The following is a 20,366-nucleotide window of genomic DNA, read 5'->3' as shown; positions in this document are numbered from 1 at the left end:
ACAGTGTGGCCTCTTGTGCGCACCTGGACGCACACGTGCGACGCGGAGAACAAGCTGGGAGCAGAGCTGAGCTGTGATCCCGCCACTTCCGCTGCCCGGACGGTCAGGGCAGCCGTTCCCTTTAGCTCCCCCCCCCCCAAGTAGTTCCCAGAGCACCTCACGCCCGCTGCCCACAGCCTGCAGAGGGAGACACCCCGCTTCCTTGCCCCCGCGGAGCTGCTGGGCTGCTACGCACTTGGGGCCCCAGCGCCCCCCCCACCGCGGCTCCCGGAGCTCTAGTCCCCGCGAGACCCTCAGGCGCACACTGAGCCTCAAGTTCGGGCCTCACCTCGCTGCAGGGAGGGACCCCAGCCCATGCATGGGGGGGGCACCTCCTGCCAGCCCCATTCCTCTCCTCTTCCCATGTCTAGGACATCACTGTGAGGGTTCCCCCTTTCATCTAGTCCATGTCCTCAGCGAAGATTCCAGAGCCCTCACTCAGTTCCATGCCAGGGAACGGGCCCCAGAATGAATGGGGCAACTCAGAACCAGGGAAAGAAAAGGAAGCAATGAACTAGCCCTGTGTTCCAAATTGGACATAAAGTCCCCTAGATTTTTAATCAAACTAGTTTATATTTTTTGTTTTGCTAGTTTTACATCTGCGATAAAAGACCCAACAGAAATACTTAAAAACAAGTAGACTTTATTAAGTAAAAAGTACAACCTTCTCCCAGCAAGAAGTAATTTCATCCTTTGAAAGTAAAAGAGGGTTAAAAGAGAGAGTCTGGAATAGTTTCCTAGCTTCTGTCACAAACACAAGTAGGCAGATGGACTCAAGTGCGTGAGGCTGTCCACGCAGGCTCTGAAGGGGCACAAAGGGCCGCTAAAGCCGGGGAGGGGCGGGGGGCTGGACAGAGCTGACGGGATGGCCTGCCTGTGACAGGGACACACACGGGGGGGCAGAGATGGCTCTGACACCAGAAAAGACCACTGTCCTCCTAGGACACGGGACAAAAGATTGATCCCCCAAGTGACCAACAGGATTCAGTTCTTTTCCTTGCTCCACATCGGGTCACTGGGCCACGTGTGGAGACTTTTAAAATGAGTTGGGGGGGGTGCAAAGCAGGAGAGGGCTAGATGTCGCGACAGCCACCGGGCGCCGCCCGCAGACGTTCCTGGGCCACCCTGGATCTGAGGGAGGGGACTCCCAGCTCTCCCGAGAAGCGCAGCGGGCGGCATCGAGCCTGCCTCCTGCACCCACATCCTTAGAACAGGACAGGGTGGGGGGAGCACGCCGGGTCTCGTCCCCGAGTTCTCAGGGAGCAGCTGCGAAGCGCTGAACTCTCCGAGCTTCCTGGGACCTGCGTTCCATTCCCTCAAGAACAAAAGAGTTACGTTTTCTCAGTAAGGCTTTAATGTCTCCTCCCGACCGGGCACCGTGCCTGCGCTGGCGTCCACTACTCCGAAACCACCTCCGCTTTTATTTTCTTCTTCTTCTTCTTCTTCCTGGCGCTGTCACTGTCCTGGGAGAGAGAGGGCAGCCTCAGTGCGTCCGTTAACAACCCAATCGGCTCGACTTCCAAAGGCCCCATAAAGCCGCCTCCGGACCAGTGAGGATATTCGGACCTTCTCAGGGAGGCCCCAATGTCCCCTCTTAGACAGTCCGCAAGAGACGCCACTCAGACGCGCCCCGCCATCAACAGTCTGCAGCACGAGCGGCTGCCAGCAAACGCTGCCCCCTGCCCCTTCCGGCTAAGCAAGCGCGGGCCTCCCAACCACGTTCCCCACATACCCCATCTGCGGGCTCACTCGCGCCCTCCGCGGCAGCTTTGGCCTTCTCCTTCTTCTTCTTCTTCTTCTCCTTCTTGAGCAGCTGTGGAGACAGCTCATCGCTCTCACTGTCTCGCTTCCGCTAAGGTGCAGACAAGTGATCAAATGTGAGATCGTGGGCAAAGTGGGGAAGAAACGTCCAGTAAGAACACGGGAAGCGCCAGAGGACTTCCCGACTCAACCCAACACGATCATTTCCTCATTACGACCCCCAAGAGAGCCTTCATCTGCAGAGGATTCAAACAACCTCCGCCCCAAAGACCGGGAAGCCACGGGCCCAGCAGGAGCACCGGAGCAGCAGGGCCGGGGGCCCCAGGGGGCAGCCAGCAGCGCCTCCCAGCTCGCTCCCTGCACCCACGCTGTACTCTCAAGCCGCGGGTCCCCAACCCTGAGAAGTCGAGGTACTACTGCCTACTGTCCTCCAACTTCCCAACACCGATCCCGTGCTGCCTAGAGGTGGTCAGCCTCAGGTGATTCTGCCCCCCGAGCTTCGCACAGTGGATTTCCACACAGCTGTGCCACCATCTGACCCAGGGTGGGGCCAGGAGCCCATGGACCCCTCTGCGCTCCAGCACTGCTGCCTCAGCTGAGGTGGGAGCCGAGGCCAATGTGAGCTGAGCCCGTAGCGCTCCTGGCAGCCACAGCAGGGAACGCCCCCTGGAACCCGCTCAGCACCGACGGGCACCCCGACGCCTGGCACAGCATGGTCTCCGCTGTGCGGGGGTGGGGAGCGGGCTGCGTGGGGCCACAACACGGGCCTGGTGTGCAATCACGCTCAGGACCAGCGGACACCCCCCCTCCGCCGGGCACAGGGCGCAGCGCTTGCAGCATGCCACCTACCTTCGGGGCTTTCACCACTTCGGCAGCCACTTTGGGGGACTTTACTACCTCGGTGACTTCCTGTGCGGCTGTTCCTGCCTTGGCTACCACCTCTTTCTTTGCAGAGTCGCTGCAAGAGAGGTAGGAGGTCAGACACGCAGGGCGGCTTTCCGGGGAGGCCCTGCCACATCCTCCACAGCGCTATCTGGCAAGTCTACGGCCATCGTCAAAATACTGATGACAGACACGAGCTCACCACTTACTGTCGCAGACGGACTCCCTCTAGAGTCCCTCGAGCCAGACTAGAAAAGGGCAACTGTCTGCTGCGCAGGCCCCAAGGCCTCGTGAGCACCACGCAGGTCCCCGGAGTCCCGCGACAGCAGCTCTGCGCCGGCCCAACCCCACCCCGCCGGCGCCCGTCCTCACCTGTAGCTGGGGAACTACTACTGCATCCAGGCGGCGAGGGGCCGTCTCCACCCGCCTGGGGCTCTGAAGCACCCTGTGCTCACCTGTAGTCCACATACTCCTGCATCCAGGTGGCAGGTGTGCTATCTGTGGGCTTGCCGTGCTTATCCAGAAGGCCCTGCTTGATCATCAGCCTCTTCTGACTTGCCTGGGAGACAGTTGGGGTTTCGACATCAGAACAGTGTAACGCGAGAAGCAGGTACTAGGATCGCTCAAATAAGGCTCCTCTCCCTCGTGGGTTCCCAGCTGGGCCTCACCCCTCTCTGCAAGGCACTCAGAACTCTCTCCAACAGGAGCAATCATGGGACTTGCCCAACGTCACAAAGCCTACTGTACCAGTGACAGCCTCTGAAATGTCATTTGGTGGCATCGCCTCTCACCCCATTCTTCCACGACCGGGCCTCTGCACATACTATCCCAGTTTCCCCAGACTTTCCCCTCCCTTCTTCACCTCATCAACACATACTATTACATCCTTTATGCTGGCATGGAACCAACAAAAATCCCTTACCCAGACCCGACTCCCCACCCTCCCGCCCCCAATCAAGTCAAACCCTTCATTTTGGACTCCCAAGGTGCCAGGAACCGCTCTACACTCTTTGATAGGACTTCAACTTGCCTGAAATTCACCATTAGCCATGCAATTAGTGATGCCCATCTGCTTTCCCCCATTAGAGTAAAATCTCTAAGGTCTGAGATGTTCCCTTTTCTACTCACCATCACTCCCCAGAGCCCGGTACAAGGCAAGGTTGTGGTGGTAGAGACAGAGCGGAGAACTACCCAAGTGAGTATTCAACAACACAAAAATGAAAAGGTAACTCAGAGCAGGGCACACGCCCAGTCCCACTTACCTTTGGACCTAAACCCCACTTTCGAGGATAAGTGTCTCTCTCCATGATTACCCTCTTAATCTTGGCTACGATACCATGGTCACAGGTAGAGATCACTGCTGTGGTCATTAATGCAATGGCTGCAGGTGTTGGAAAGAGATGAAGAATGACTTGGAGGGCAGAAACTTGGAATGTGATGAGCCCTGATTCTACTATTTTATAGAAATCTTAAAACCCCATTTAAGGGGCACCTGGGTGGCTCAGCTGGTTAAGTGTCCAATTCTTCATTTCGGCTCCGGTCATGATCCCAGGGTTGTGATATCAAGCCCTGTGTCGAGCTCTACGTGCAGTATACTGTCTGCTTGAGAGTCTCTCCCTCCCGACCCTGCTTGCATGCTCTCTCTCAAAATAAATGAAACCTCTAAAATAAGTAAATAATATAAAAAAAACTCTAAAAAAAGTCACTTATTTATTTATAAAAGATTTTATTTATTTATTCATGAGAGACATAGAAACCCAGGCAGAGGGAGGCAGGCTCCACACAGGGAGCCCGACGTGGGACTCGATCCCGGGACTCCAGGATCACACCCTGGGCTGAAGGTGGCGCTAAACCACTGGGTCACCAGGGCTGCCCAAAAAAAATCATTTAATACTTGAAGCTCTACTGCCTTGAGGTTTCCTTTGCTGAGGATGTTCATATGGAAAAAAAACTGTGAGACCATATTAAAAATATCAGTCTAAAAAATGTTTACACTAATTGCATAAAAATCAATGCTTTCTAGGCCCTCAGGAGACCTCTTAATAAGCAAAAAAAAAAAAAAAAAGTAAAGCAGAGCTGTTCACCTAATGTGCCTAATTTGCACAAGAAAGCTTGTCATCGGATCCCCTTCTCAGCTGCAAGCAGGGCTCTATGGAGCAGTCAGAGCGGAGCACCCTGAAGATACCCTCACCAGGCTGGGGGCTCAGGCCACACATGGGCAACAGAACACTGGAAGTGTTAAGGGACAATCTAACAGCAGCTAAACATTCACAAGGTAACTGGTACAGGCTGACAAGAAACGGCCTCCCCTCCTTCATCTCAATTACCATAGATACTTATTCCCCTCATTGAGGATCTTCCCCCTCGTCGCTGGAGCCAGGCTGCTAAGACGTGGCCTCTAATAGCAGCCAGTGGGACGAGGGAAGAGCCGTCCACCTCCTCCTCATCTGGGTCTCTGCTGCGGTCCTTTGCTTTGACCGCCCTCACCTGCCCCAGACAGCCTGCGGAGCCAGGGCTCAGGGGCCTGATCTTAGCGAGCCTGGCTGTGATGTGCAGAAGACACTGGGCAACGTCCCCTCTTACCCATGCAGATTGCTTCCCCTTTGGTGGTGATGACGACGATCTCCTCATTGACCTCGATGCCATCCTCGTATCGGAGAACGCCCGGGAGCATGATCTTTGCCCCATAGCAGATTGCGTTCACCTGCAGGGACAGCATCACATGTCAAAGTCCTAGCCACTGCACTAACCCTCCATCCCTACCCTCGCCGGTGCAAAGGAGAATGTTGGGGTGGACCTGACAGTGCAGCCTCGGCCTACAGGATGGGGCTGATGGCACTGATAGCCATTGGCTGCAATCTGGCGTATGAAGCAACCATCCAGGGATCCCTGGGTGGCGCAGCAGTTTGGCGCCTGCCTTTGGCCCAGGGCGCGATCCCAGAGACCCGGGATCGAATCCCGCATCGGGCTCCCGGTGCATGGAGCCTGCTTCTCCCTCTGCCTGTGTCTCTGCCTCTCTCTCTCTGTGACTATCATAAATAAATAAAAATTAAAAAATTTATGAAGCAACCATCCATTATGAGCTAGGCACCTCAGACACACTTACTCAGAAAGTAAGTCATTAAAGGGGAGTTTAAATTCCTGCCCCTCATTCATCCATGGGACTTAACAGTATTTTCATCTTCTACCAAAACCCAGACTGACTTTTCCTTAATTATTCTTCTCTTTCTTATCATTAAGGAGGAAAATCATAACAGAACTAAGAGACCTTTTTGCTTTTTGGGGAGACCTGGCCTGTAACAGGCTCCCAAAGTACCTAGCAAGTAAGATTACCGAGGCCTGCTGAACCAATTACATGCAAGTGAAGGCCACCTCTCCCTGAGAGCTCAAGGTCTTGTGCCATCTTGTCTTCATCCACCTAGATCTCTTTTGCTGACCACATTCCACCCCCCCACTTTAATTCACCCAGAGGGCACCAGTCTGACCCCAGCGTAAGGAGGCCCCAGCATTTACACTGTTTCACGCGATTACATTTGTTCAATTATAATGGCATAGTTTAGTACACCTCTGTAGTTTTTCTTTTAGTCTCTTACTACAAAGCAAAACATACAAAAAGTGCATCGAACACCCTCAACTTAGCTATTTTCTCCCTGCCATAATTAATCACGTGATTAAAAGAACTACTTGCAGGGCACCTAGCTGACTCAGTACAGTATGTGATTCTTGATTTTGGAGTTGTGAGTTGAAGCCCCATGCTGGGTATACATACAGGTTATTTAAAATCTTTTTTTTTTGATTATTTAAAATCTTAAAAAAAAAAAGATAAGTACTCTCAAGGTTATGTAGTAAACACACTAAAAAAATACCTTGGTAATTTCAGTGATGTTTAAGTTTTGTAGCCTCAAACTAAGATTTTTTTTTTCAAACTAAGATTTTTAAAGAGAAAAAAACTTCCTAGTAAAATTCCCAAGGACATAGCTTACCATATCTCTGAAATGCCCATCTTAACTTTTTTAATCCCAAGCAAAATTCTTTTTTAGGAACACCTGCATGGCTCAGTTGGTTTAGCATCTGTCTTTGGCTCAGGTCATGATCTCAGGGTCCTGGGATCGAGTCCCCCACATCAGGCCCCCTGCTTAGTGGGGAATCTGCTTCTCCCTCTCTCCTCTGCCCCTCTCCACTGCTAATGCTCCCTCTCTCCAATCAATAAATACTATCTTTCTAAGAACATCTTTTCTGGCAACAATGCAAATACATCAAGGATTCTCAGGCACACACAGAACTACCAGCTTACAGAAAGGCAGATTTTATGTACCACTGATACTTTAGGAAAACTCAAAAGTAAATGTTTAAACAATCTGCCTAATTTTGATATGGAAGTACGTTTACCATTAAATTTCTCAGTTTAATCTAGTATATTTGGTTTTGATTTAGTAAAAACAAGTTGATCATAAATGCTTATTAAAAAGACAAAACAAAAAAAATTAAAATAAAAAAATAAAATAAAAAGACAAAACATTCCAGAGTCCAATCTACAAAGCCAGAAAAAAATAAACCTAAAAGAAAATAGGTTCACGTCATCTTTCATCTCTACATAGAGTGAGGTTTTCAGAATACGGACTGTATCTCATCTTTGTGGAATCTCATTATGTCCAAAGCCCACTTACAACCCAGAACTTACTGCACTGTCTTTCATCACCAGCCTTTTATGAGAAGTCAACAGCTTTTCCAAAGGGTAAACAACTCGCCGCAGGTAACTCTCATCCTTGTGGTTGTCATACAGCCACTGGGCATCAAGCACGTCGTGCATTGTCACCATGTGGTCCTGAAAAGCAGCCATATGACAATTATTCAGTGTCACTGTATCTGAAATAGTTCAACAGACCCCAAACTTCCCAAACCTGAATTTTAGTCCCAAACTCTAGTCTTCAGTCTCTTCTACACATCTGTAATCGCTGATATACTGAAGTCTAAGTAGGCATTTCTGTAGGCTGAGAGGTAGGAAATGAATAGAGTAATGCGTTCTATCCAACCACCTCTCACGGCCCAGGCTTCAATGTTCCAAAGTCTAATTAACAGAACAGGGAAGCTGCCCTGAACTGAACTCAACACTTTGGAAATTGTCTTTTCCAGAATAGGAAGCAGAAATTCCACCAAGGGCGGGAAAATACGAGGTACCAGCTCTAAAACTTCTAGTCCCATAATAGTGTACCTTTTCACTCATGACTCCAGAACGAACCCTCCGAAGTTCTTGCATCTGACCGCCAACTCCCAGTAACAAGCCAAGGTGCACACACAGCGTCCGAATGTAGGTACCGGCCTCACAACTCACCCAAAAGATTCCTAAGACACACACACAAAGTAGCAATTGTCCAAAGTAAACACATCACTGACTGAGAAACCCAGAGTTCTTCTAAGTCAGTAGGACTAAGCACAACAGAACCAGACTCCGGCTACACCATATACTAAGGGCAACTACTCTTGACAAGAGAATGTAGTTCTCTCAAGAACGCACTTCTGTCCACATGTGGTCAATGGCAATTCAGCTGCCCAGAGGCCTAATGACTCACCTAATCTTCTTTCAGGATCATACTCGATCATCTTGCTCTCATATATGGTCCGCACACGGAGTTGCCTCTTTACCGCAGCAATAAGTGGGGGTCGCTGGAATAAGGCACCTGTCAGAGTTTCTAGGGCCTGGGAGTAAGCACAAAGCAAAGACTCAATGCATGGACTCTCCAATAGGAGCAAATGGGCTATTGCGGCAGTCTAAGTACACAAATGGAAAATCAAAAGTTTCTTCCAATTGTTTAAGACCTAAAATGCTCTTTCCATTTTTGCTTCTCTCTTCAATGACACAGGGATGACTCAGTGCTTATCAGAGCCCTTTCCTCAGAGGGGACAGGGCTGAAGTGCCCTTGCAAATCTGCAGTACCTGCCCGGGCTGGCGTGAGCAGCCCACTGAAAAGGGCACAAGACAGGTCAGCCAGGAAAACCGACCTCTGGAGGGACAGCTAGGGGCTCAGATACACAAGTTGCCAAGAGGTACCCTCCCTGTAATCACAAACTTACCCTAGAAAGTTGAGTCCCCCCTTCAATAGCATTGTGTAGCCGGACAATTCCCACATACTCTTTGCCTAAAAAATGACAGAAGAGTAGTCAGGTGTGGCCACTGAGTTTTCTGTATTTTTATATGCTCATATTCCCATTTTGTGCAGCAAGAAAAACATGCAATTTGACAACTTCTTTGTGTAAAATTTCCCTCGACACAAATTTCATGGTTTGGACATGGAAAGGAAAGATACTTTCTCTCATTGGGAGTTCAACTTCCAATGTGCTGATAGGGACAGCTGGAATACCCAATGTAGAGACTGCTTCGGAAAAAACCTTGCAAGGTCATGTAGGAGAGCTTCCCCTGATGAAAATGAGGGAGGGGCACTTAAGGCAGAAGCAGCAGCAAAGACCCAGAGGAGCTTGGAGCGGTAAGCCTAGAGCTGGACCCACACAGCCCCGCCTCCGTGCCAGGAACAGATCTAGTCAACTTGATGTGCACCATGTCCAGTACCGGGAACTCCAAGAAAGGCAGATGCACTAGGATCTGGCAAGGGACAGACGGTACAGAGTATCCCAGCTCAGGATTTTTAACTGATGAAGAGACCATTATCAAGGGCCAAAAGGCAGAAGAAAAGGAAATGTAGAAAGCCTTTCGATATCAAAAGCTGCCTCTTTATCCCCTCTTCCACATACCTGCACTCTGTTGAGATTTCACCAATCGAGTGGCTCGTTCTATGCACACGATTAAACAACCAGTCACCTTGGGATCCAGAGTACCACTGTGCCCCGTCTTCTCCACCCGAAGTATTCGGCGGATCCAGGCTACCACCTCATGGGAAGAGGGGTTGGAGGGCTTGTCAAGATTAATAAAACCTGTCCTAAAATGGAAAAGAAACCACTGTGCCATCATTTCTGTCCCTCTCATAAAAACTAAATCTGACGATTCAAAAAAGTTCACCATGGGTACAGGTTATGTATTTACGGCAATTCTAGGTCATTCTAAGATGCTACTACCTCCTTGAAATGATGTGAAAAAAAGGTCATTTTTTCAAGTACACTGTATGACCAAAGTGGGGTTCAACTCATGAACCCAAGATCATGAGCCCCACGTTCTACCAACTGAGCCAGCCAGGCGACCCTGAAACGGTCTTTTTGAAAAGAAAAGGAGTGTGAACAGTACATGGTCCCAACACACTTACCTGATATAGTCCCCAATCTCCCTCTTCAAAGGATTTGAACCACAAGGAAGAGGTGTATAGTGCGTTGTCCTTACATTTAGCTTATCAAAATTCTGGAAAATAAAAATACAACACAAAAAAAACTTAACAGGCCGTTAACATATGTAAAACAAGAGTCGGCACCACTATCAACCATGATGTGGTTAACCCGCAAGTTCATAAACTTGGTTTCTGCTCCTGCATTTTCATTATCTAGGGTGACAGACCATTAAGGCTCCTTATACACAGGAAAAACTACCTATAGGAACCGAATTCAAATTTGATCACTCCTCTAGAAAGACTTCTTGGGGTACTAAGAGTGGCAACGACATTTCTCAAACACAACCAGTTCGTTCCTGCTTCAGCCGCTCCCACCTCTGCTTTGCCCAGGTCTAAAAGAGCTCCCCTCAGTTGAAGCTCATCTTTCACGTTGACCAGTTTAGTTTCATCATGGTGCTTAGCACAAATAGCAATGATTTTTTAACTGTCATCTCCCAACCCTAGATGTTTAAGTTCCACGACAGTAGGGACCCTGGCATACCCAATTTACTAGTATATCCTGAGGACCTACGATAGAAAAACAGATACGAATGGAAGAGCCATCTGGCCAAACAGAAACTCAACTGTGTCGAATTACATAAGCAAATCTCATTCATTCACCTCGTAAGTATCGACCAGTTACATGGTAGACTCTATGTAACTCGTTTCATGGATTGCTACCCACAGTCCTCACCCGCCTTCCTAAGAGAAGAAAACCATAAGCAGACAGCCTCCGAGTTTAAATGACTGTTTGAACGTAACACACTGCCTGACTCCAGTTGGTCTGGCTTCAAAGCCCATAGCCTGAAGCACTAAAGCAGTTCTGAACCAAGTGTGACACACAAACTGGTACAAGCCTGTAACGTGGAGTCAAATACAGAAACCAAGAACTAGTTACTTATCAACTTTGACGGCAGTAGGACACTGCTGTAAGACTCGAAACTGCATTCCACTACAGTACTGTGTGCACTGGAAATGAAAAAAAAAACCTGGTCCTTCATGTGAGATACCGTGAAAAATGCTGCTTTAGACTGTATCATCTGGCACTTCCTCAAAGATGCTGATGCTAATTACTCTTAATGAACTGCTGAATACTTAAATAACTTAAAAGTCAGGCACTGATTGGACACATAATGTCAACCACATACCTTGAGCAACAGGGGCCATTGAGATGTGTCCAACTGAGCCACTTTGGATTCAGGTTTGATAAGAAATTCCTCAGCATGTTGTATCTCCTTAAACAGGACAGAAACACAATGTCAGACTTGTCACCTGATTTTGAATAATTCCGTTACTACCCTGTTAGTCTAAGCCTCTTAAATAAAAAAGCTGGTAATCTCCATGCCTCCTCACTGGGACCTCCCAAGTGAAAAAGAACTGAACCAGGATCTCAGAAGGGTAAGTGAAGTGCCCTCAAGATGGGGACATGTAGGGGCCTCTGGGTGGCAGCTCAGTTAAGCGTGTAACCTTTGATTTGGGCTGAGGTCATGATCTCAGGGTCCTGAGATGGAGTCCTGTGTCTGGCGCCACGGTGTCTGAGACTCTCTCCCTCTCTCCTTTTGCCCATCCTCCTGCTCATGAGCACTCTCTGTTTTCAGAAATAAAATTTTACAGAAAGATGGGAACAGTAACTTAGAAAGAGAGATAGTGGGTCTGTGGGTGTCATAAGAAAGAATTTCAGGGAGAGCAGCTGGTGTTCGTCAACACCATTTAGGAAAGTGCCCTGGACAAGAGAGATTTAGGAGGCTGGCGTTGTGTAGTCCCTACACAACCACTACCCGATTCTGACTCATTCATCAGAGACTTTTAAAAACAGCTGTTACGTATGTGCTCCCTCCCTAACCTTTCCGTTTAGTCCAAAGTAAAACATATTCCCACTCACCGCTACATCTTCTTCTGGTAAGGACTTCCGCTCCTTTTTCTTCTTATGTTTCTTCGGCAAAATTAATACTACAAGAGACAAGAGGTTTGGGAGTTTTCCCCGAAAATAAGGGCAATGAAGCCTAAAATACAGGATGGAACAGGAACAAGCGGAAAATGGACGTGGGGCCCACGAGGCTGGGGTCCACGAGGTGTGTACGGCCGAGCGCGTGGGCTGCAAGGCTCCGCAGCCAACCGGCAGCAGTCGCACATGTCGGCTCCCAGTACGGTTCACCACGTGGCCGTGCTTAAACCTGCCGCCCAAGTGCTCGCCCCACGGGCCAGAAAGTTCCGTAAGTGGCCACTCAAGGGTGCCCTCCGCGGTCTGCGGCCCACAGAACTTTTTTGCCACCTGGAGCTGAGCGCAAGTCGGGGCCCCTCGGCCCCTCTGCTTCCCCGCCCGCTCCTTCGGCCTTTCCGCGTGGCGCTGGCCGCGGCGCCCGGACAGGCGGCGGGACATGTCCTGCCAGGTCTCCCGCCGCGGGGGGCCGCCGGCTCGGCCCACGCCGGTGACGGGGTCCGGGCCCTGGGGAGACGGTGCCATCGGCGGGAGGCTCGGGCCTCGCGCAGGCACGCCACTGGGAGGACCCCTCCGCCGTCGCCCGGCTCCAGAGGCGAGGCCAGCCCGGAGGCCGCGGCTGCCACGGGGGCGGCCGGGCGGAGGGCAGCGCCCGCCTCGGCCCCGACGCCGTCGCCCTCGCAGCCCACCCGGCCACCCACGCCGCGCGACCCCTACCTTCCGCGTCCGCCATGTTGCCCCGCACAGCGCGCGAGCCGCGTGCGCCAGCAGCGAGGGAGCGCGCGGACTCCCGCCGCCGTCAGGCCGCGCCGCCTGGGCCCGCCCACCTGTGCGACGCCCGCTGCGTAGTGCGCCGCGGCCCGGGGGGCGGGGCCGGGGGCGGGGCCGGGGTCCGGGAGCCGAGCCCCAGGCGCGCGGGCCGCCCGCGGAACCTCATTGGCTGCTGCGGCCCCCCGCGGGGGCGGTGTTCGCGCGTGCGCCTCGGGACCCGCCCGGTCGGGACGCGCATGCGCAGGCGGCTCCCGGCCTGTGGGCGTGGCCCGGGCCGCGGGTCCCTGACCCCCGCCGGGGCCGCGGCGGACGGGTGACAGCGGCTGCCGGCGTCCCCTCGCCGACCCCTTTACGTTGGCGGCGCGTCGGCTGAGTGGACACGCGGACGCTGAGGCACAGGGACGTGGAAAGCTCTTTGCTGCCTGCAGCCCGCGCAGCTGGGGCGCTGCTGGCCAATGGGGGGACAGTGCGAGCCGCTCGGGCGCTTTTAAAGCCTCCAGCGGCCGCACGATCAAAAAAAGAAAAAAGGTGAAACTCCTTTAATAACGAATTTTGTTTAACCTGGTGATCCGAAATGATATCATTTCAACATATCAGAGACACACTTTATGAAAGAAATATTTGAGGAGCGCCCGGGGGGCTCCGCAGTTGAGCATCTGCCTTCGGCCCAGATCGTGACCCCGGGGTCCCAGGTTCGAGTCCCGCATCGGGCTCCCTGCATGGAGCCTGCTTCTCCCTGTGCCTGGGTCTCTGCCTCTCTATGTCTCTCATGAATGAATAAGGAAAATCTTTTTTAAAAAATGTTTAGACCTCTTTTTCGCACTTAGTCTCCCCAGTGTGCGTTTTCCACCTGAAGCGGTTCGGGCTCCAGGACGCTGCTGCACGTCGCTGGCTCCACAGTCACGGCCGCTGAGTGGCTGCGCGGATCCGACAGCAGGAAGCAGCGCCTCCGGCCGAGCCCCCCCTTCCTCTGCCCACTCCCGTCTGTGCCGCGGCGCTTCGCAGTCTGACCCGGGTGCGCTCCTGATGTCTGTGCAACTTGCTGCAATTGGAAGTGAGCCCTTTGGCCATTCTCTTTCTAATGAGTTGCTGCTTTTCTTCCGTTTCTCCTCTACCGTAAGACTGGAAACTGCACTTTTGTTTTACTGTGCCTTAAAAAACAGCTGATTGCTTTTTCCTCACTGCTCATTCTCTCTCGAATTTATTTAGGTGCATCCCACGGCGATCATAATCATGATACAAATTGACTTTTTATAGATGACCAAACTGCCCAGGATCAACCGATCCACCAGTGGGTTACTACTTCTCCCCTTATCTTACAGTGCTTCATTGGTAAATATGTCACTGACTAACTTTGGGATGTTCATGGACGGTTCTCCTGTGGCTTCATCTTTCTCCAATGTTCGTCATCCAATCTGGTAGCAAAACCTCCCAGCTATGCTTTTTTTCTTTTCCATCTATTCTTTTAAAACAGGTCCAGAATCTCATGCTTTTTACCACCCTCACTGCTTTCACCACAGTCCAAGCCACCATTGTGGCTCTCCTGTATTTCTCCAATGGCCTCCTACAGGTGCCCCTGCTTCTACTATTCCCAAGTACAGTGTCTTCTCAATAGAACAGCTGACAAGTGCCATTTAACTACAAGTCAGGCCATGGCCCTCCTCTGCTCAAAGCCTAATGACTTCCCAAATGTAGTGAGATCAAGTAACACCCCCCCAAAGGTATATTCTAACCCCAGGACCCTGTGAATGTGACCTTATTTGGAAAATAGGTCTTTGTAGGTATGATTAAGTTAAAAATCTCAAAATGAGATCATCCTGGATTACTCAGCTGGATCCCAAATCCAATGATGAGTGTTCTTAGAAGAGAAGGGAGGGCAGCCTGAGTGGCTCAGCAGTTTAGCACCACCTTCAGCCCAGGTCGTCATCCTGGAGACCTGGGATCGAGTCCCACGTTGGGCTCCCTGCATGGAGCCTGCTTCTCCCTCTGCCTGTGTCTCCGCCTCTCTCTCTCTCTCTCTCTCTCTCTGTCCTGAATAAATAAAATATTTAAAATAAAATAAAATAAAATCTTTAAAAAAGAGAAGACAAAACACACACAAGCAAAACAGAAGTCCATGTGAATATGTGGGCAGACATTGCAGTGATTTCAGACTTCAAACCTCCAGAACCATAAGAGAATGAATTTCTGTTGTTTAAAGCTGTCCAGTTTGGGATGCCTAGGCGGCTCCCAGGTTGAGCGTCTGCCTTCAGCCCGGGACGTGATCCTGGGGTCCCAAGATCAAGTCTCACATTGGGATCCCTGCATGGAGCCTGCTTCTCCCTCTGCCTGTGTCTCTCCCTCTCTCTCTATGTCTCTCATGAATAAATACATAAAATATTTATAAAAAATAAAGCTGTCCAGTCTGAGGCAATTTGTGATGGCAGCCCTAGGAAACCAAAACACCATCTCCCTGACAGTAAAAGCCAAAGTGTCTATGACGGCGGCGACCCGTTCTCTCTCTGAGTCCATCCCCTTCCACTCATGCCCTTACCCACTCCTGGCACACTGCCTCTTGACTATTCAGTACTATGCCAGGCACACTCCCCCTTCTCGGGTCTTTTGCACCTGCTCTTCTTTCTGCCTTAAATGAGCCTTTTTTTTACTGTCTCTTCTCACTGGAATGTTAGCCTGATGAAGCCAGGAAGTGTTTGTCTATTTTGTTCACTGCTATACATCCAGCTCCTGCAAGATGCTCTGTAAGTATTTTGGTTTAATGAATCTGTGTCTTCTGAACCCAGAAACCTCATAGACATTCCCTTATCAGCAGAAGCAGCTCCTCTGCTGTCTGGTGAGGCTGAGCCTGTTTTGTTTTTGTTTTTGTTTTTTTGTTTTTTTGTTTTTTTTTAGATCTTCTAATGAAATCACCTGGTCAGTTACGGAGCAAGAGAATGCCAATTCTTCTTGTGCCCTAACCCCTCACATCCCTCATTCTCTCCAATCCCAAGACTTGGGTAGGTGGGAATGTTGCAATGACTTGTCCTGTGCAACCTACTGGCTCAACCCTTAACTACATCCCCTGAGAGAGCTCAAAGGGCATTCCTTTCACCAAAATATTGACACACTTTGCTGAAGATTCTGGAAAACTAGAAAATGCAGTGAGAGGTGTTTCCATAGAAGCAAGGATCCTGGCGCAGCAGAGGCCAAGTGGTGACACTGCGTCTCATACAACAAGATGGGTGTCGTGATAGGCAGCAGGACTGGCAGCTGGAACCAGAATGGTTTATCCCTAAGGATCTTTGGTGATGCCTAATTGGTCATGACATCCTATTAATAATAGGCCACCTGTAATACACCACGATCTGTGTGACCCCAACAACAAAACCTCTAGGTCTGGTGAACGGCAGTCTGCCTTGAATTGCCACAAGGGAAAAATCACGGCCCCTCATCTCATCCCCAGACCCAGCCAGCCCACAAGCTCACAGCCCTCAAGTGAAAAATGAGGCGGGGTACACATAACACCAGTGTATACCGCAAACCTTCGTCCTTCTTTCCCTGGGGACACAGAATGCCACTGTGGCCGACTGGTCAGAAATGGAGACCAATCTGTGTCCCTTTCACTGTGGGTCCTCCGGTGGCTTTTCCCCCAGTTCCTGACTGCAGAATTGGAATAAACACAATCAGCATCAGCAGCTGGAAAAATTCCCACAGGGGCTTTTTGACTCAAGGGCTGGGGACAATTATGGAAAGAAAAGTCAAAAGGGAGCCCCTGGGGGACGCCTGGGTGGCTGAGTTGCTGCAGTGTCTCCCTTTGGCTCAGGTTATGATCCCAGGGTCTTGGGATCAAGTCCTGCATCAGGGTCCTTGCTCAGCAGGGAGCCTGGTTCTCCTCCTTCTGCCTGCTGCTCCCCCTGCTTGTGCTCTCTCTCTGTCTCTCTCTCTCTCTCTGTGAAATAAATAAATATAAAATCTTCTTTTTTAAAGGAAGCCCATGGAACTGTCCTTTCAATTCTCTGGCATATTATTTAATTAGGTCCCCCGGGACTGACTTGATCATGTCACTGTCTCCCAAGACATCTTGCTGGTGCAGTACATTAATGTCATCGTGCCTACTGGACCTGAGCAAATATTTCCTCACAGGGTGACAGATGAGCCCCATGAAAATGCAGGAACCCATGAGGTTTCTGGGCATCCGGTGGACTGAGGCATATTGAAAAAGATCCCCAAAGAGAAAATCAAGCTGCTGTACCTGGCTCACTGCCGCTACGAGAGAAGCACAGTGCGTGCTTGGCCTCTTTCTGGAGGTGGCATCCCCCATTAGGGTGCCACACAGAGCCTTTTCTAAGTCTTTTTTTTTTAAAGATTTTATTTATTTGTTCATGAGAGACATAGAGAGAGAGGCAGAGACACAGGCAGGGGGACCCCGGGTCCTGCCCTGAGATGAAGGCAGACACTCAGCCACTGAGCCACCCAGGCGTTCCCTTTTCCAAGTCTTTATTTTTTTAAGATTTTATTTATTTACTCATGAGAAACAGAGAGACAGAGACACAGGCGGAGGGAGAAGAAGCAGGCCCCATGCAGGGAGCCCGACGTGGGACTCGATCCCGGGTCTCCAGGATCGCGCCCTGGGCTGAAGGCAGCGCTAAACCACTGAGCCACCCGGGCTGCCCCCCTTTTCCAACTCTTTTTTTTAAATTTTTTTTAATTTTTATTTATTTATGATAATCACAGAGAGAGAGAGAGAGAGAGGCAGAGACACAGGCAGAGGGAGAAGCAGGCTCCATGCAGGGAGCCCTACGTGGGACTCGATCCCGGGTCTCCAGGATCGCGCCCTGGGCCAAGGGCAGGCGCCAAACCGCTGCGCCACCCAGGGATCCCCCTTTTCCAACTCTTAAAAAGAATCATAGCCCAGGCCTCTAGAATTTGGGATAAAAATAAAGCTAGGGCTGGCCAGGTGGCTGGTTAGCTCAGTTGGGTAGGATGTGACCTAACAACACCAACGTCTTAGGTTTGATTCCCCAGACAGGCCAAGAAAGGCAGGAGTTCTTACGTTTAATAAAGATACATTTAAAAAGAAAGACAAAAAAATAAAAAAAAATAAAAAGAAAGACTAGGGTGGCCCAGCGGTTTAGCACCGCCTTCAGCCCAGGATGTGATCCTGGAGCCCTGGGATCGAGTCCCACGTCGGGCTCCCTGTGTGGGGCCTGCTCCTCCCTCTGCCTGTGTCTCTCTCTTTCTGTGTGTGTCTCCCATGAATAAAAAAAATCTTTTAAAAAAAAGAAAGACTAGAGCTAGGACCTACACACCCCCATTTGCTGGGAGACAAAGCTCTTGACTTTCTTTGGTCCTTGGTTGAAACGGACTGACTGCGTGATGTCAGGACCTGAGCCGCAGGTCCCAGACTGGGCATGGTGTGACCGAGCAGGCCGCACGGTCAGGCGTGGGCCCCGGCGCTTTGCATTCACGCATAATGGTGCAGCTGCTGGGGAAAACAGTCTGGCAGTTCCTCAAAAGGTTAAGCACGGGGTTGCCGTATGACTCAGCGATTCCGTTCCTATGTGTATCTACCCAGGAGACTTGAAAACAGATGTTTAAACAGATGCTTGTGCGTGTACATTCACAGCAGCATTATTCACAACAGCCTAAAGGTGGAAACGACCCGAATGTCCATCTACGGACGACAGGTCGACGAGACGCAGTCCGTCCACGGTGGAATACTACTCAGTCATAAAAAGGGGTGAAGTAGTGGTCTCTGCTGCAGGACGGATGGACCCTTGCAACATCATGCTAGGCTCAGCCGGTGGACTGGGCGACTCTTGACCTCAGGGTTGTGAGTTCAAGCCCCACAATGGGGGTGGAGATGACTTAAAATCTTCAGGGATGCCCGGGGGTTCAGCGGTTGAGTATCTGCCTTGGGCCCAGGCCGTGATCCTGGGGTCCCGGGATCGAGTCCTACCTCGGGCTCCCTGCAGGGAGCCTGCTTCCCCCTCTGCCTGTGTCTCCACCTCTCTCTGTGTCTGTCATGAATAAATAAATAAAATCTTTGAAAAAAAAATCTTTAGGGGCGACTGGGTGGCTCAGTCGGTGAAGCCTTTGCCTTCAGCTCAGGTCATGATCGCGGGGTCCGGGGATCGAGCCCTGTGTCGGGCTCTCTGCTCACCTCAGCAGGGAGTCTGCTTCTCCCTCTCTCTCTATGCTCTCTCCCTCTCTCTCTCTGTTTCATTCTTCTCTTTCTCTTGAGTAAATAAATGTTTAAAAAAGTCAAATAGGGATCCCTGGGTGGCGCAGCGGTTTGGCGCCTGCCTTTGGTCCAGGGCGCGATCCTGGAGACCCGGGATCGAATCCCACGTCGGGCTCCCGGTGCATGGAGCCTGCTTCTCCCTCTGCCTGTGTCTCTGCCTCTCTCTCTCTCTTTCTCTGTGACTATCATAAATAAATAAAAATTAAAAAAAATATGTTTAAAAAAAAAAAAGTCAAATAAAAGGGCAGCCCCGGTGGCTCAGCGGTTCAGCACCGCCTGCGGCCCAGGGCGTGATCCTGGAGACCGAGTCCCGCGTCGGGCTCCCTGCATGGGGCCTGCTTCTCCCTCTGCCTGTGTCTCTGCCTCTCTCTCTCTCTCTCTGTGTCTCTCATGAATAAATAAAATCTTTAAAAAAAAACTCAAATAAAATCCTTAAAAAGAAAGAAGAAAACCTCATGCTAAAGGAAGTTAAGTACAGAGAGACAAACATTATATGATCCCACTCATGTGAAATCGCCAGGTAACCAGCAGCACGGGAGTGAGGAGGCTTCCAGAAGATCGTAGCCTCCAGCCATCTGATGGCCCCCAGCCATTGAGTCATCTCAGCTGAGGCCCCAGACCTTAAGATGCAGAGACAAGACATTCTACTGTGTTTGGTCGGAATTCCTCAGCATAATCTGTCAGTTGAATAACAAACCATCCGAGAACTTAAACTCGTTAAACATGTTGTCATGCTGACAGATGACAATTAGGGTGAGAATACAGCTGCAAGGCCCGCTCGACCGACCGTCCTGGGCTTGGACGGCCCTACAGTGGCAGCCTCGGGGTGTCGGGCTGGACTTGGTGGCTCCGGCTCCCAAAGCAGGCCTTGCACTCGATAAGGCGGAAAACTGCCCGAATAACCTTTTGTGACTGGGCCCTGGAAGTCCCAGAAGATCATTGCTGCTGTGTTGTAGGATCCAGCAGTCACAGCTTCCCCAGGTTCGAGCAGAGGAGCCATCCACCCCACTGGGCCACGAGGGGGTTGGCGACGAATTCTGGAGCCCTGGCTTAAAACTGCCACCTTCAAAAAAAAAAAAAAAAAAAAAAGGCAGCCCGAGGGGCTCAGTGGTTTAGAGCCACCTTCAGTCCAGGTCGAGATCCTGGAGACCCAGGATCGAGTCCCACGTCGGGATCCCTGCGTGGAGCCTGCTTCTCCCTCTGCCTCTGTCTCTCTCTGTCTCTCGTGGATAAATAAATAAAATCTTTAAAAAATAATAAAAATAAATAAAACTGCCACCTTCCTGAGCCAAACAGTGAGTTATAAGTGCGGATGTGATGGGAACTCCCTTCCCTGCACTCCTCAAGCCTTTGAACAGATTTCTGCCACTGTCCCCTAAGTATGTGATATTTCTTTTGACTTGCACTTTGGTAGAAAGGCAAAGCCCCTGAGCTGCCCACTTGG

The 20,366-nt window shown here is 50.8% G+C and overlaps 1 protein-coding gene and 2 non-coding genes across 3 annotated transcripts; all 3 read right to left on the bottom strand.

Moving 5' to 3' along the window:
* Window positions 1-662: 662 nt before the first annotated feature.
* Window positions 663-12,775, bottom strand: DKC1 (dyskerin pseudouridine synthase 1). The gene is made up of 15 exons (XM_038588737.1): window positions 12,649-12,775; window positions 11,875-11,942; window positions 11,141-11,227; window positions 9,936-10,027; window positions 9,430-9,614; window positions 8,755-8,819; window positions 8,253-8,379; window positions 7,895-8,025; window positions 7,364-7,507; window positions 5,266-5,386; window positions 3,945-4,063; window positions 3,138-3,241; window positions 2,650-2,758; window positions 1,772-1,891; window positions 663-1,502 (listed from the first exon to the last, which is right to left on the bottom strand). The coding sequence occupies exons 1-15, from the start codon at window positions 12,662-12,664 to the stop codon at window positions 1,437-1,439; spliced, it is 1,554 nt and encodes a 517-aa protein (XP_038444665.1). The 5' UTR covers window positions 12,665-12,775; the 3' UTR covers window positions 663-1,436.
* LOC119868658 lies at window positions 2,828-2,954 on the bottom strand. The gene has a single exon (XR_005386635.1). It is a non-coding gene; the product is annotated as a small nucleolar RNA SNORA56 (small nucleolar RNA).
* On the bottom strand, window positions 7,665-7,801 carry LOC119868657. Its single transcript, XR_005386634.1, has one exon. It is a non-coding gene; the product is annotated as a small nucleolar RNA SNORA36 family (small nucleolar RNA).
* Window positions 12,776-20,366: the final 7,591 nt, after the last annotated feature.

This window comes from Canis lupus, chromosome X, assembly GCF_011100685.1.
Source record: "Canis lupus familiaris isolate Mischka breed German Shepherd chromosome X, alternate assembly UU_Cfam_GSD_1.0, whole genome shotgun sequence".
Lineage (NCBI taxonomy): Eukaryota > Metazoa > Chordata > Mammalia > Carnivora > Canidae > Canis > Canis lupus.
This window is presented reverse-complemented; position numbering and strand designations above follow the sequence as displayed.